The 15,328-nt window shown below is 39.2% G+C and overlaps 4 protein-coding genes across 4 annotated transcripts; 1 reads left to right on the forward strand and 3 right to left on the reverse strand.

Moving 5' to 3' along the window:
• Positions 1–38: 38 nt before the first annotated feature.
• On the reverse strand, positions 39–3,093 carry LOC111800591 (protein NRT1/ PTR FAMILY 3.1-like). Its single transcript, XM_023684358.1, has 4 exons — positions 2,804–3,093; positions 2,153–2,370; positions 1,508–2,067; positions 39–1,088 (listed from the first exon to the last, which is right to left on the reverse strand). The coding sequence occupies exons 1-4, from the start codon at positions 2,934–2,936 to the stop codon at positions 191–193; spliced, it is 1,809 nt and encodes a 602-aa protein (XP_023540126.1). The 5' UTR covers positions 2,937–3,093; the 3' UTR covers positions 39–190.
• A 2,179-nt stretch (positions 3,094–5,272) lies between these two features.
• Positions 5,273–6,061, reverse strand: LOC111800198 (NKAP-like protein). The gene has a single exon (XM_023683791.1). It carries the CDS (start codon positions 6,059–6,061, stop codon positions 5,273–5,275), a length of 789 nt encoding a protein of 262 aa, XP_023539559.1.
• A 1,051-nt stretch (positions 6,062–7,112) lies between these two features.
• LOC111800592 (transcription factor MYBC1-like) lies at positions 7,113–8,400 on the forward strand. The gene has a single exon (XM_023684359.1). The coding sequence runs from the start codon at positions 7,305–7,307 to the stop codon at positions 8,169–8,171; it is 867 nt and encodes a 288-aa protein (XP_023540127.1). The 5' UTR covers positions 7,113–7,304; the 3' UTR covers positions 8,172–8,400.
• A 2,213-nt stretch (positions 8,401–10,613) lies between these two features.
• LOC111800583 lies at positions 10,614–14,079 on the reverse strand. Its single transcript, XM_023684338.1, has 4 exons — positions 13,718–14,079; positions 12,040–12,655; positions 11,676–11,961; positions 10,614–10,946 (listed from the first exon to the last, which is right to left on the reverse strand). Exons 1-4 carry the CDS (start codon positions 13,824–13,826, stop codon positions 10,896–10,898), a joined length of 1,062 nt encoding a protein of 353 aa, XP_023540106.1. The 5' UTR covers positions 13,827–14,079; the 3' UTR covers positions 10,614–10,895.
• Between the last annotated feature and the right edge of the window lie 1,249 nt (positions 14,080–15,328).

The following is a 15,328-nucleotide window of genomic DNA, read 5'->3' on the forward strand; positions in this document are numbered from 1 at the left end:
TTTTAATTTGTGCAAATATTGTAGAACACCTAAAAACAGGTTGAAAATCAAGTTCGATAATAACATTTTAGAACGATGAAGCTCCCAACCTACCTAGTTTGAAGCAGGTCGAGTTAAAGTTTTGTTAATCGATTTCATTTGGATTGTTTTGATAAACTAACTCCAAACCCAGGGCTACATAATCCCAAATCTAAGCAGTTTTGGTGTCTTGACACCCATCCTTGGACAAGGTTGAAGAAGAAGGCTCCCCCTCATCGTCTTTCTCCTCTTCCAAAGGCTTATAAGTGTAGAACCGAGCACAGACCACATAGTAGACCAGGTTCAAAACCTGAATCCCACTCACAAGCCAATAGTAACGCTCCAACCTCCCTCTGTTAAGGTTCCTATCCGGCAACCAATTATGCTCTTTCCCACTGTACTTATGCACTAAAGACACCATCAAAGTCCCCACATAGTTCCCCATCGATATTGCCAGCCAGTACAGCGCCGTCGCCGTACTCCTCAAGCTCTCCGGCGACTGGTCGTACATGAACTCCAAATGCCCCACCGACATGAAAACCTCCGCGATCCCGTGCAGCCAAAACTGGGGCACCAACCAAAACACGCTGAAGGGGATGGTCGCCGTTGGGTCGTCGAGTAAATTGTGTTCGGCGGCGACTTTCTTTCGTCGGATCTCGATAAGGGAGGAGACGAGGGTGGCGAGGATGTTGATGGCGAAGCCGACGCCCATGCGCTGGAGGCAGGTGATGCCGGAGGGGTTTTTGGTGAACCTTCTGGCGAAGGGGACGAGGAGGCGCTCGTAGAGGACGAGGCCGGTGAGCATTGAGAGGATGCCGAAGATGGAGAGGCTGGCCGGAGGGATTTCGAATGTGGGTGTTAGGTGGCGGTTCATTGTGCGGGCTTGTTGGACTGTGAAGCTGTGTTGGTGGGAGGAGGCTGTCACCAGCAGGATTCCGGCCGCCCATATTGGAAGCATTCGGATTATGGATTTTAGCTCTTCGATTCGGTGGACGGTGGCGAGGCGCCACAGATTCGGTGGGTCGCTTGTTGATTCGTCGGTTGTTATGACGGCGGCCTTGTCCAGCCACCTGAAAATGTAGCCATCACAAGAAAATTAAAAATAAAAACTATCCATTTCAAAGAAAAAAAAAAGATAACTTTTATTTCCAAATATAATTTCTATTAAAAACCTCATCATAAATCTAATAATATTTTATTTTAAAAAAAAAAAACCTGTCAAGCTTAAATTTCAACGTTATCCACTTGAGATTTGGACAAGGTCGAGGACGAAAAATATAATTTCATCCCCGACCTCATTTAGCTAACAAGATTTTACTCAATTTTTCATTCTCGCCCTATTCAGGGGTTGAACTCTTGTGGGTTAAATGACATTGAGTCTTATAGATTAAATGACGTCTCTACTTCGCATGATCAAAATCCATAAATAATCTTTGTGAGTTAAATTAAAGAAATTTATAATTAAACATCGTTAATTATGATAGCTTACTTGAATTGATGGGTGTGGACTAGCCTTCCCTGTATGGCAATGGCAGCATCAAGCTTATGGTTCCGATACAAGAGCTTCGGGTCCTCCGGAAGGGAAGCCTTTCTCTTCTTGACAGCCGCCACGACAACCTGAGTCAACCGAACCAACGGACTGCCACTGGGCTTGAGTTTGTTGTAGAGAGGCGAGCCAACAACGAAGGCCACAACAGACAAGGCCATTGCAATGGTGGGAAGGCCAAAGCCCCAGCCCCATCCAACGTTGTCTTGAATATAGACCACCACAGTGAGAGCTGTGAGAGTGGCCAGTCCCATGCAGAAATAGTACCAGTTGAAGAAGTTCCATGTCCGGCCCGCCACGCCCACCTTTGTCATGTCAAACTGGTCGGCAGCAAAGGCAACGACGCAAGGCCGAATGCCACCCGCGCCAAGGGACGTGAGGAGGAGAGAAAGGTAAAGGACTGTTAGTTGCGTGCTGGAGGCTTGTATGCAATTGAGTTGGGTTGGACAGGGCGGTGGGTGGAGGCTTGGGATTATGGCAGAAATGGTAATGGTAGCCATTCCCTACCGACAAAAAAAACAATATGAAAACTTTGAAAAATTTAGAGATTAAAATGAAACCGAACACAAAATAAAAAAAGAAGCATACGAGCTCATAAATGATGGAGGCAAAGGTGATGGTCCAGAAGCGGCCAGCGAACGAGTCAGCGATGAGAGCGCCAATGAGCGCAGTGAAGCTGGAAGTAGCAGCAAAATTGGTGAGAATGTTTGAGGCCGGAACAAGAGGCATGTTCAAATCTTGTGTCAAATATGTTATTATGTTGGCATGGAATCCGGTGCTTGCAAATCTATCGCATATTTCATTTCCTGCAAATAAAATATAAATTCTTAGTTATTCAACTAAATTTATATTCATAATTGGATTAAATATTAACCCTAAACCCCATTTATTAAAAAAAAAAAAATTGATTATTTTAATTTATTTCATTCACGGGGGACAAATATTTTGCTTCCTATTATGGACAAGAGAAAATGGCACAAACCCCAAGGCTTCATAAATAATTTAGTTAATTTCAATATACTCTAATATTACATTTCATATCAAAAACTGTGTGCTTCTAATTGTATCAATTAAACCTCTTCATTTTTATTAGTAAATTTAATTACTTAGTTTATTCTCGACATAATTCGAAACTATCGATACCTATTATGACCGTCTTATTTATCAAAAACATTCAGAAAGAAAAATACAGAATACGATTACCAGAATAACTTTAGCAAAAGAGAGAAAGAAGGATACCGAGAATGAAAGGCATTGTCTTGACGCCACCCAGCTTCCTCTCCTCCTTGGTCTCCATCTCCTGTTTCTCGGCCATTCCCTTCTCAGCATCAGCACTCACACTCAAGGACTCCATCTCCATTTCTCTGCCCATTTTCACACCTCCCCTTCACCCCTATTTATAAGGGCATGAGGACAAATACGGTGCGTTTTATAAGACCTTCTCATTATCTGAAAGGTGGGGTGGGGTCCTCCAAAACTCGACCCACTTTGGCCAATGGCATGTGACCCTCCCTGACACTGCCACTTTCTTTCTACTAATTTGGTCCAAATTATTGAGGGTTGGTTGTTCTTATTTGAACCCTTTGCATATGGATCACACACACACACACACCACCATTGTTTTGTTGTGAGCCTTGTAGCTTTAGGTGTTGGCTTTATCTCAAATTTGACTCAACTCAAATTTCTTTTACACTCTATACTATATGGTTGGTGTGAAAGGAATATGTTGCAATCATTTAGATTTCTTATCTATTACCTCCTTTTTGATATCGTGTTCAATTGTAGTTCTGGGCTTAGAAGTTTAAGTTGCTTCCAATTATGGATACTTCAAATTATTAATCTTGAAAACTATCAATAAAAACATCATTTGAGGATGGAAATATTCTAATTTGTGGGGTGATAATACACGTTAACTTTAGGTTAGATCTCATTTTGGTCCATAAGTAAATATATCAATTTCTATACCATTTAATGCGATCATGAGTGGATATCTTTGGTTCATAACCATTCATCAAACCAACTATTACTTTTGCAACAAAATTGTCAAAACCATGCAAGAAGACAAGCATAAATGGAGCTCTAATAGGTAATGTTTTAATATAGCGGAGCTAGATAGCTATAACTTTGAAAATGATAATTTGAAAGTGATGCAACACCATTAAACTTAGAATATGAGGTCTATGTTCTACAAGATCCAAAACCTTTGGATGATTCTTGAGATTTTCTTGATTAGGGTTTCTACAAACCCTCTTTCTCATCTTGTTCTTCGGATTCCAAATGATTTCCATTCATCTTCACAAATATGGTGTGACTTTGGAGTGAAGGATGTAAGTTCACCAAATATGGTGTCAATTAAATATGTCTTAGAATATAGTATGGGGGAGACTTAGTTTTAGATACCTATAAAATGCTACGAGAATTAGCTCGAGAATTATGTGAGAATTTGCTCAGATAAAAGTCTCAATTCTAAAACTTAAAAGTCTCCAACTTTAAAACTTAGAAAAATTAAAGGAACATCATTCAACAATCATAAAGTATATATCCACGTTCACAGGATGATAAGATGGTAAGTTTATGGTCCAAATCTCATATATAAAAAAATACAAGTTGGCTTTAAAAAAAAATAGTTATGTCGTGAAGTGTTGATGGGTTGTCTGAAACACAATCCAAAATGGATCACAGTGAGGCCACATAAGGCAAGAGAGAGAGAGAGAGAGAGAGAAAGAGAATTCAAATCCATTTTTGATACTAAGAAACGAAGGAAGAAATCCACAGAAAAAAAGTAAAAAGAAAAGGACAAAAGCTTCAAAAAGAAGTGGTGAATTGAAAGAGAAAATAATGGAAGAAGAAGAAGAAGAAGAAGAATGATTTGACGTGGGAATCTTTGAAAAAAGTTGGAAGCTTTCAGTAGGGCAGTGAGAGTGAGGCGTGGGGGGGAGAAAAGAACAAAAATGGTTGTGGTTGTGTGTTTTGTGTTGTTGTCAAAATTGAGATGGTCGGCAAAGGAATAAAATCATCAAAGAGTGTGTGTGTGTTTGTGTTTGTGTTTGTGTTTGTGTTTGTGTTTGTGTTTGTGTTTGTGTTTGTGTTTGTGGGGAGTTTTGGTATCCTTCTCGTGGGACGACAAGTGTCTGAACTGAAGCGGCTCAGCATATGAACCTTCCCAATCACAATGTGCTCTTCTCCGCTCTCATCTGATCTTGCTATCTATCTTGTCGTCCACCTGCATTTCTTCTGCCCTCATTTTTGTTTTATGAGGGGCTGCAAGATTATCAAATTTTACCTACCACAGGCGCGGCGCATCCAATGCTTTCTGCAGATACTTCATACTTCATATTCCAATTTCAGGCGAATTGGATCCTTTAATGACGACTCCACCTTGCATTCACCCATTCGAGAAAGGAGTGTTGACAACTGCCTAAACTCTGCCAAAGAAATGCGGGGATGGGTGAGGAGTAGCTATCCATTATTATTATTATTATTATCTAATGTAGGCCAACCAAATCTTTTGTCTGCAATACATACCATTCACCATAAATTAGTTTGTCACATGTACATACATTATGATCCTTCCATCTTCCCGCACTTTTAAAATAATAATGAGAGGTAACCAATGACGAAAATATGCTGCAAGGAGAACAGTGCCCACAAAGCACGCATTTTTGCATCAAAGGTACAATGTCTACAAGTAGGGAGATCATTCAAATTTCAAGTAAATGTTGAAAACATGGTGGTAGAGTGAACATTACGGTCGCTATCATCAGAATCATCTGTCTCACTTCCTTCACTGTCCTCCCTATCGCTGTATCTACTCTTCTTCTTCTTCTTCTTATGACTCCTAATACTCTTAGACTTTTTTCTTCTCCTCCGGATTTCTTCCTCTGATTCACTTTCCTCCTCACTCTCGGTGTCGCTGTCCGACTCTGTTTCACTAAGTGACGATTTTCTACTTGTATGCCTGGAACCCGAAATCTTCAACCTCCTCCTCCTTCTTGATTTTGCATCAGGTAATTCGGAATCAGAGGCAGAGTCAGAATTCTTTGTTTTATCAGATACATATTTCTCTTCATGTTTCTTTCTTTCGCTACAGTCACTTAAATCTCCATCGTCGCCATATTTGTCCGAAATCTCATCAGCCCTGTCCTCATACTCGTCCTTCTCATTCCTAGGTGGACTAGGGGTCACTCTCCAAATACAATGCTTCAATGCCTTCCGGAGCTTCTGCCTCTTCAACCTCCGATATTCCTCATACTTCAACCCCTTCAGCTCCTCATCCGAATCCGACTCTTCAGATGCTCTTCCATTCCTGTCCAGATACGCCCGCCCTCCGGCACGCCCAAATCTCTTGGGTACACCGTTCTGGTCTCCATCAGCCCTAGGGCTCCGTCCAACGTCCGCGTAGCCAGGCGAGGAAGATCGACGACGATGACCGCCGTTTTGTCCATCGCATCGGTGTCTTCTATCAGGAATTTCGAGGATAGACCCTAACCTAGCCATCGAACTATTTTCGGTATCGCAAACTAAATAGACTACAGAATTTATCTCAGCTTCCTAAGTACGGGGTCTGAAGTTATTGAAAGGGTTCCAAATTGTTAATTAGCAGAAGAGAATAGGATGAGAGGATTCCAATGAGAAAAACGGAAAAACAAAAGGAAGCTCGTACCTGATAGCAAGAACACACAACGAGAGAGAATGTGAAGACGAAAGAGAGCGAGAATGGGCGCCAATATATATAGATATATTTATATTCATATTTATATTCATATTTATATTCATATTTGGAAGCAAAATATACAAAAGAATTTAAAATAAAAATTGAGAAAATCAAATTTGTTTGAATTACGGAAATAGTTGATTTGGTTGGATTAGGAAACTAAGATACAGATAGTCTATTTTTATTTTATCCAAATATATAATATTTATTATTATCGCTCTATATTTGAACACACGAGATTTTTTCTCCAATGAATATATTTTTATGTAGATTAAAAATTAATATATAATGCTTTCTTTACTATATTAAAAAAAATATATTAGTTTTGCAAGTTAATTAGAAAATAGAAACTGAAGTTTATAAGTGGGCCAACATTTGGGCTTGTGGTTATTTGATTACACTAAGCCCTGATTCCAATTTCCTCAAAACTCCAAACCTCCTTGTCCCATAATTTTAAAAAAGAAAATTCCCCATTGGTACGTGTACTTCACGCGCCACTACTATATTCCTAGTACTAGCAGCCGTTCTCCTCTCCTTGCCGGAACAAACCCTGAGGGATGCCCCCACAACCTTCAAATGATTGGTTATCTCAGCTCATCTCTTCCTTTTCCTTTTCCAATCTCACTCCTCTTCTTCCCACGTGTACTCCACGCGCTCCCTCAATCCTCACTATCTTCTGATTTTTTTTTTTTTTTCTCCAGCACCCTCAGATCCCGGAAAATAAAACCCAGATGAGAAAAAAACATCAGATAAGAGTACTTGATAAATGTTTTTAATAATTGTAACCTGAAAAAAAAAAAAAAAAAAAAAAAAAAAAAAAAAAAAAAAANCTCGAACCCCTCTCCCAAATTCCTCAGCTTTCTTCTTCATCATCTTCTTCCTTCTTCTCTGGTCTGAAAAATTTTCAGGTGTTCTGGTTCTGATCATAATTTGTGTCTTCTTCTTCTTGTTCGTTTACAAATTTAGAGCGAACCCAGTTGAAATTTTGGTGAAAACTAAAGTGGGTTGCTTTAGATTTGAAAAACAATGAGGGAAGATGATTCTAATTGGTTTTCAAAATGGGATCAGGAGCTTCCCTCTCCTGATGAATTGATGCCTCTTTCCCAAACCCTTATCACCCCTGATCTTGCTTTGGCATTTGATATCAGAAACCCAGATAGTTCCATCAACAACAACAACAACAACCACCACCACCCACCGCCTCCGCCGCCTCCGGTGCCAATCCAGCCGAGTTCGGCCGATTTTGGGGATTCTGGTGATTATGTGTCTGGCGCCGGCGATGGAGACGAACCTGCGCGGACCCTGAAGAGGCCGCGCCTGGTCTGGACTCCACAGCTCCACAAGCGATTTGTCGACGCGGTCGGCCATTTGGGAATAAAAAATGCTGTACCTAAAACCATAATGCAGTTGATGAGCGTGGATGGGTTAACTCGTGAGAACGTGGCTAGCCATTTGCAGAAATATCGCCTCTATTTGAAGCGTATGCAGGGGATTTCCGGCGGCAGTGGCGGCGGAGTTAGTGGCGGTGCTGGATTAGTTTCACCCGTTTCAGATCCTGCTACCGACCATTTGTTCGCCAGCTCTCCAGTTCCGCCGCATTTTCTTCACTCCTCTCGGGCTAATTCCGACCATTTCCTGCCGTTTGTGCCCGTCGGCGCTCTGCAGCACCACCACCAGATGGCCGCCGCCGCTGCCGCTCAATACCACCGACAAGTAGCCCATTTTGGGTCTCCGCCGAATGGGCAGTTTGAGCATCCGTTTTTAGCTCGGCCTGTTCACCGGATTGGGACCCCTGTGACTACCCCGGCGACGAATTACAGCGAGGATTTGGATTCGAGTAATGGAACAGGAGGGAGGAAGGTTCTCACTCTTTTCCCCACCGGAAACGATTAAACCTCTTTCCATTTTGAAATCTGGTCAGAACTGTCTGTATCTCCGTGACGTTGGTGTTGCCGTCGTCTTCTCCGGCGAAAACAAGGGCGGGCGTCAGTTGCAGAGTCGAAGGCAAAATGGATTATATATTATGCTAAAGAGGTAAGATTGTACATGAGTATTAAGAACAATTTGGGTGTGTTCATCATTATCATCTCTAAATTCTAAATTCTAAATTCTAAATTCTAAATTCTAAATTCTAAATTCTAAATTCTAAATTCTAAATTGTGGCACTAATGATAATTCGTGAATTGAATGGTGTTAAAGTTAAGCCCTTTCTGGGGTAATTAGAATGCTTATCCACAATAATTATATCCTAATCAACAAACATGGAAGCAGAGCATGTGAGGTTCATCACAGTGTTTAGCTGTAATGAAGCAGTGCCAAAACACAACACCCATTTGTTTAATAAACATCTTAAGCAACCAAAATGCATCCACGTGCCTCTGCTCCAAATTTTGATAAATTCACTATTCAATCCTATTTTAGTCTTAGCATTGCTTCATATATGGAATATCAACTATGTGTATCTTTGTTTTCCATACTTCAAACATAGAAATTCATATTTTATATACTAAAAACACTTTTATCAATTATGGTATGCTACTTCTACCAATGTTTATCCAAAACACATTAACATTTATCGATTGGAGAGAGGAGACGCTGGTTCTTGAGAGGAGGTAGATTGTGAAAACCCACAATTTTTTTTTTATAAGAGTGTGAAAATTTCTAGCTAGTTAAAGCATTGAGGTGGGCTTTTTTAGATGGCATTTAAGAATGAAGTAAATTGATTTTGTTGTCATTAGAAAGATTCCCAAAAAAGAAAAGGACGGGTATAGAAATTGATGTTTTTTTTTAAGGGTAATCTAAAAAAAAATGTGAACTAAACACAAAAGATTTTGTGGTGTGTGAGGAATCAAATCAAGTACTCTTTAATTCTTTTGTTTTCTTCCCTTTTTTGGTGTATTACTTGTCTTATAAATCATTTACTCTACCATAATTACAAATTACATTCATTTTAGACTTTTTTTTCTTTTTTTTTTAATAGAAAATTTTCTAATATTTAAAAGATTTTAATCTTTACGATTTGAGTGGAAACTCGAACATTTGGCATAACCATTGAGTTATAATAAAAAGAAAATATCATTTTTAAACCGTATATATTCTTTAAATTAATAAAATGGACACGACCTCTCATAAAATTGAAAATATATTTATTGCAAAAATTAAAATATAAAAAAAAAAAGTTCGATTTGAGTGTATCACATGTTGGGCTAGAAAAGGTGAGCTTAAGGTTTGTTGGTTTGCAAAATTGAAGCTTTGGAAATAATGTGCTAAGATTCCCAACACACACTAACCTCCACCAACCTTGTAATCAACTTATGTCTCACCCAATTATTGGTTGTTTTTTGTTTTTTTTGTTTTTTCTTTCAAAATCACTTCCCAACCTCCTTCCTCACAAAATAAAATAAATCCAATTCAACCATTTTTTATATCAAACCTCAAATTTGAATCGATTCTCGTAAGTAAATGGTCATACTGAGAAATCTAAACTAATTTATAATCACTTTTGAAATAATTAGACGGCCCGATAATCATTTTCTAAATTGCTAGTTCAAATAAGATTTTTTTAATTAGTAGGCGTGTCGAGCTCTCTTGAATTTAGTTCGCCACCGACATCTTTTCTTAAAAGGTCAAAAGTATAAACCTTTGCTCTACCGATATAATGACTATTAGGTCGTTTAAGCCGTCTTGTCACTCAAGTGGACAGCACATTCTTTTGTTTCATTGATTTATGCTTTTCAGTGGGCAATTGGGAGTTGACATGTATCATCTTTTGTTGGGTGTTTTGGAATTAAGAACTAAAATTTTGAGTCATTGTTTATTCAATTAATTTTTGTGTCTGGCAAATGGGTTTGAGTTTATCCAATGAATTAATTTTTGTGTCTGGCAAATGGGTTTGAGTTTATCCAATCAAAAAGGTATTGGTTCACCTTTTTAGAAATTATAATTAATAACTTAAAACAATAATTTTTTTTTAACTTTTTCTTAATTAAAGTATCGGCCATTTGACATGTGTTCGCAAGTGGCTAGATTCTCTAACTTTGGTAGTACTTGCCTATCTATTTTATAAACTATTCATACTATTTCAACTAAATAATTAGAATTTAGATAGAGAAAGAGAAGCCAATCTCGTTCACACATCGTCATGGTAAATCATGCACACAAATCAACGTCCACATTTTATAGTACGAAAGGAAGACAACAAAAAAACGTGTCATTTTATAGTGGAGACTTTCACTATGGGTATGACGAAAGCGTGTAAAAAGGAAAACAAGAACCAAACGAGAATAATCGAGGTGCACATAAGTTGACACATACGTGTATAGCAGAGGAGAAGAATTGAAGTCCAATGGAAGAAATGGTATTAAAGAGATTGAATGCAGCAATACAAGCAAAAGTATGAGATGAAGAAATTCAGCTAATGGAATGATATCAGAAAACTCCTCAATCCTTACAGATTCTTAGAATAAAGCTCCAAATGAAGAACAAAAGAGGCACAAACTAGAACTGAGTTCCAAGCAGTCAGAGCAGAGTAAAAGGCAACCCCTACAGGTACAAAATCTAGTTGTAAACTTTTTTTTTTTTTTTTTTTTTTTTTTTTTCACCTAAACTCCTCATTGTCTAATGGTTTTGTGAATAGTCAAAGCTGAGGGGTTGCTGGATGAATGGGGCCTGCATTAACATACCACCACAACATAGTAATCAGTTCATGAATGTCAAGAATTGTATATAAATGATACTGCACTTAACACAACACATTTACTGTCAGTAAATGAGCTCAAGCTCAAGCCCACCGCTATCAGATATTGTCTTCTTTGGGCTTTCCCTCTCAAGATTTCAAAATGCGTCTATTGGGGAGAGGTTTCCACACACTTAAAAAGGGAATGTTTTGTTCCTCTCTCCAACCGATGTGGGATCTCACAATCCACACCCCCCTTGAGGGCCACCATTCTCGCTAGCACACCGTCTGGTGTCGAGCTCTGATACCATTTGTAACAGCCCAAGCTTACCGCTAGCAAATACTGTCCTCTTTGGACTTTTCCTTATGGGCTTCCTCTCGAGGTTTTAAAACACATATGTTAGGGAGAGGTTTCCACACTCTTATAGGGAATGTTTTGTTCCCCTCTCCAACTGATGTGGGACCAGCTTTTTACAACGAACTTTGAGGAGTAAGCACGTGGTCTACACCTGACCCTGGGGATTCGATCCTACCCAATATGTTTATGACAATCCAAACTTCAGATACTGATAAGGGAAGCTCAAAGGAATTCCTTTGGCTGGAGCTGGGGGCCTCCAAACAAAGATATTAGAGACAAAAATGATACCGTTCTCTTGGGGGGTTTTGGAAAATAATACTTGCAACCTTTTTGCAATGGGAAAAGCCTCGTTATTAAATAGTACCTGAAAAGCAGAATGCCTGAGCTGGTTGTACGAATGGGCATACATCATTGCAGCACTCTGCCAATGTTCATAAGATGCATCTCTAGATGTTTGGTTTAAACCCACTGTGCAGAAAGGGCTTACAGCAGGACTCGGATGAGGCCCATAGCTAACTGAAGCTTGAGTTCCAGGTATATGACCCATGAGAGAATAACCCGAATCGTATTGCACAAATGGAGGCTGAATTTTAGGCATAACAAAGGGCGCCAAGCTAAAGTTTTGATTGATTGGAAGGTTCCTAATATACCTGTATCAAAAAAGAATCAAAGAAAATGTCTCCATTGGCGTAACAAAAACGTCCGACTAAATTTTCATGGACACATACCTATCGTAATTGCGATCATAATCAGGGTCGCTACGATCCTTTTCCCTATCTTTGAAAATGGCAACCCGAGAAGTCATGGCATCCCTGCCATTAAAATTTTCCAAATCAATACCCAAAGTTCTACAGCCTTCAGTCTCATCCCTGTTCGAGCAAACGTACTTTCCTTCAGATGGGGCCTGAGATGTTGTATCATCTAATTCAGGGCTACTTGGGGAGCTGAAGATTCGAGCTCGTGCCCTATCATATTCCTCCTTTCTCTCTTCCACGCTCCTGACAGAACTTTGTTTGAGACCTCCATCATTGGCAGAAATTGCAGACATTTTGTTAGGCCTAGGTCTGATAACAATTTTGACCTGTTCATGTTTCTCATTGTCCAATTGCTTTGCAGGTATTTCGGATAAATGCACAGAAGGGAGTCTGCTTTCCGCTGTTTTACGAACCAAGATCCTATTTCCACCATCTACACCAGAGTCCTGAACCATGGTCTGAAGGCCATAGTGTTGAGCAACACGGTGAGCAGCAAGTCGAAGGTATGAAGTAGGAAAATGCTGGAACTCAAAATGCTGCTGATCCGGATTATGCAGAAACTTCTGGATATCAAGCTCCATTCGTAAAACTGAAAGGAAATTGTAAATTACTAAGAAAATCACATTTTATTAAAAGAATTCAATGTTTAAATGAAGAAATATGAGAAATGCACATTTATATCAATGGGACATAGGAAGGAAGATTGAACATCAACAAGGAAATCCCTGCCTATCATGAACTACCCTATGCGCTTAGCTGAAGAAAAGACATACCAATTCCAAAAGACAATAAAAAAAAGTGACAACTTGAGGCCTCTAAAAATAACTTGTTTGCTCAATATCCATTTACGCAATGCTACCTTACATTATCTGTAAGAATGAACAAAATGGAAGTGTTCCTTTGGATCTTTGCCGTTGAGAAACTAAATACATGCTGTAGGATTCAGAAATGAATGCCTACAGCTTCAGCAGCTCCCAGTTGGTGTGTCTTGTGTAGGAAGGACATGGAGGACAGACTTCACTTGTTCATTTACTGCCCTTTCGCCGTCTCTTGTTGGCATAGATTGTTTAAATCTTTAAATCTCTGTTGGGTTAAGCCTAAGAGTTGTGGGGAGGCCTTTTATGGAAATTTGGCACGAAAGGAACAAGAGAATTTTCCAGGGAAGTGATTCTTGGGGTGATGTTCTTTGGGTCCAAGTCAGGCTGATTTCTTCTATTAGGTGCTCACTTCAGCGTGATTTTTTTTGTAATCCCCTTGAAGGGTTGGGGATACCTCTTCATAATGAAATCATTTTGTTTCCTATAAGAAAAAGGTGCATTTGTATTATTAAATTCAAAGAGATGAATTTTTTATCAGTTGTTGCTTTTGTACGCTTGTTCTGTTGTTCAATATACAATTGGCACTTGCAGGAACCTCACGAAGAAAGAACAGATCTTACCCAACAACAAGCTTACAGAACAACCAAATCAAATAAAATGAAATCATTCACCAGATTTCAAACAACAAGAACACAAATCGGACAGCAAGAAAACTCGAAAATTGCAATGAATTGATCCCAGAAACAGATTCAAGATTGGGGGAAACAACAAAGGGGAATTGGGAATTCAACCGCTTCTTTTAAAAGGGAAAAAAAAAAAAAAAAAGAACTCACTGGTGAGACGATGTCGAGGATTCTGAAGAGCCTCCACCAAGAAGGGGTCGACCATTGAGTCTATGCCGTTGAACCCTTGTGGGGCGACATCAAAGGAAGCTGTGTCCATGGAAGAAGAGAGGTCTCTATATTATTAAACGCACAGGACTCTGAAACTGCTGGGTTTTTTAGAGGCGTTTCTTCTTCCCCTTCTGGGTCAGAGAAGAAGAAGAAGAAAGGGAAGAGGGAAGGAAGAGGAAAAGGGTTTAATCCTTAGCATCAGAGGAGGAGGAAGATTGAGAGAGAGGAAAAGAAACCCTCTTTCGTATCCCACCGAGCAGATGGGGGGAAAGGGGGGAAAGGGGGGAAAGGAATGGAATTTGGGAATGATTTTATATTACAAAAAAAAAAAGGAAAAAGATAAAAAAAAAAAAAAAAAAAAAAAAAAAANAAGAAATCCCTTTGTTCTTCCCGCAAAGCAAAGCGGAGTATGAAAAGAGCTAATATCCATGGCTTCCTATTTTCTTCCTTTATACGCGCGCATACCACCGCCTCCACCAATTACATATAGAATATGCCTATTTTTACTATTTTTCTTTTTTCTTTTTCTTAATTACAAAATTGTGTTTATTTACTCCCTCCCTCTCTCCCGGCGGCGAGCCCACACATTGGAATGGCGCCAACCAGGCTTGAAGAACACCGTCATTTCTTCCTATCTTCTCTGATGGGCTTTCTTTTTCTATGGCGGCCCGGCACATCAAAACCTGCAACCCCTCCAAGTAGGCGCCTAATCGCCGACCAATCAACCCGACCGCCGACCGCCGACCGCCTTCCTCCACGTGATCTCTTCTTTTGACTATGATTTGCGCCACCTCCCACTCCATCTTGGGTTAGATCTTAGTGGACAACAACACCCTTAAATATGGGCCTTAGTTGGCTCCATTTTACAATACCCAATCTATCCCACATCACACTTGGGCCTCTTATATAGAGCATGAGTAAATATTATCACCAATAAATAGATTTTTGATTATATTAAATTAAAAGTAATTTATGAATAATTTGTATTATTAAGAAATATGAGGAATTGAGGATGCCGATCGGAGAGGGACAAAACAAGTGTACGGGTTAGGGAAGAAAGGACAAAACGTAGCGGCTAAGGGACTCAACACGTGCCCGCTCCTCCGGTCCGCCACTACTTTGGCATTTTCTTTATTTTATTACTTTTTTATAAATAAAAGATAATAATAATTTACTACTCCCATCTCCCCCCACGCGCGCCAACTCTTGGTTTTTCTTCACGTGCTTACCCTACTTTGACCCAGTCATACCTTCTATTAATTAAAAATTTTGTGGTCAAATATGAAACTATACCATTTATTTTTGTATTTAACTTTTCAATTATTTTCGCCAATAGAATCACTCAATTCTATTTCATCCGTTTAGTTTCTGTGTAATAAAAATATATATATATATATTTTCACACCCTACTTTTACTGTTTTTCTTTTTCATTTAATTTGTCACCTAACATAAATTAAATTATAAAACTATTGGTAATTTCGTAAATAAGAGTCAAATATCTCAAATTCAACTTAAAAACAACCATTAACTATGGATGATTTTTTTAGGTA

The sequence above is a fragment of the Cucurbita pepo genome, chromosome LG08, assembly GCF_002806865.2.
Source record: "Cucurbita pepo subsp. pepo cultivar mu-cu-16 chromosome LG08, ASM280686v2, whole genome shotgun sequence".
NCBI lineage: Eukaryota > Viridiplantae > Streptophyta > Magnoliopsida > Cucurbitales > Cucurbitaceae > Cucurbita > Cucurbita pepo.

Bases quoted from the DNA above. Each gene is read 5' to 3' on its own strand.
- LOC111800591 (XM_023684358.1), bottom strand. From the start codon at position 2,936: ATGGGCAGAGAAATGGAGATGGAGTCCTTGAGTGTGAGTGCTGATGCT. The intron at 2,371-2,803 runs GTATCCTTCTTT...TTTTATTTGCAG, and splicing joins GACAATGCCTTTCATTCTCG to GAAATGAAATATGCGATAGA. The intron at 1,089-1,507 runs GTAAGCTATCAT...CTACATTTTCAG, and splicing joins GTCCACACCCATCAATTCAA to GTGGCTGGACAAGGCCGCCG.
- LOC111800198 (XM_023683791.1), bottom strand. From the start codon at position 6,061: ATGGCTAGGTTAGGGTCTATCCTCGAAATTCCTGATAGAAGACACCGA.
- LOC111800592 (XM_023684359.1), top strand. From the start codon at position 7,305: ATGAGGGAAGATGATTCTAATTGGTTTTCAAAATGGGATCAGGAGCTT.
- LOC111800583 (XM_023684338.1), bottom strand. From the start codon at position 13,826: ATGGACACAGCTTCCTTTGATGTCGCCCCACAAGGGTTCAACGGCATA. The intron at 11,962-12,039 runs GTATGTGTCCAT...TTTTTGATACAG, and splicing joins TATGATCGCAATTACGATAG to GTATATTAGGAACCTTCCAA. The intron at 10,947-11,675 runs GTACTATTTAAT...ATGTTAATGCAG, and splicing joins TCAGGCATTCTGCTTTTCAG to GCCCCATTCATCCAGCAACC.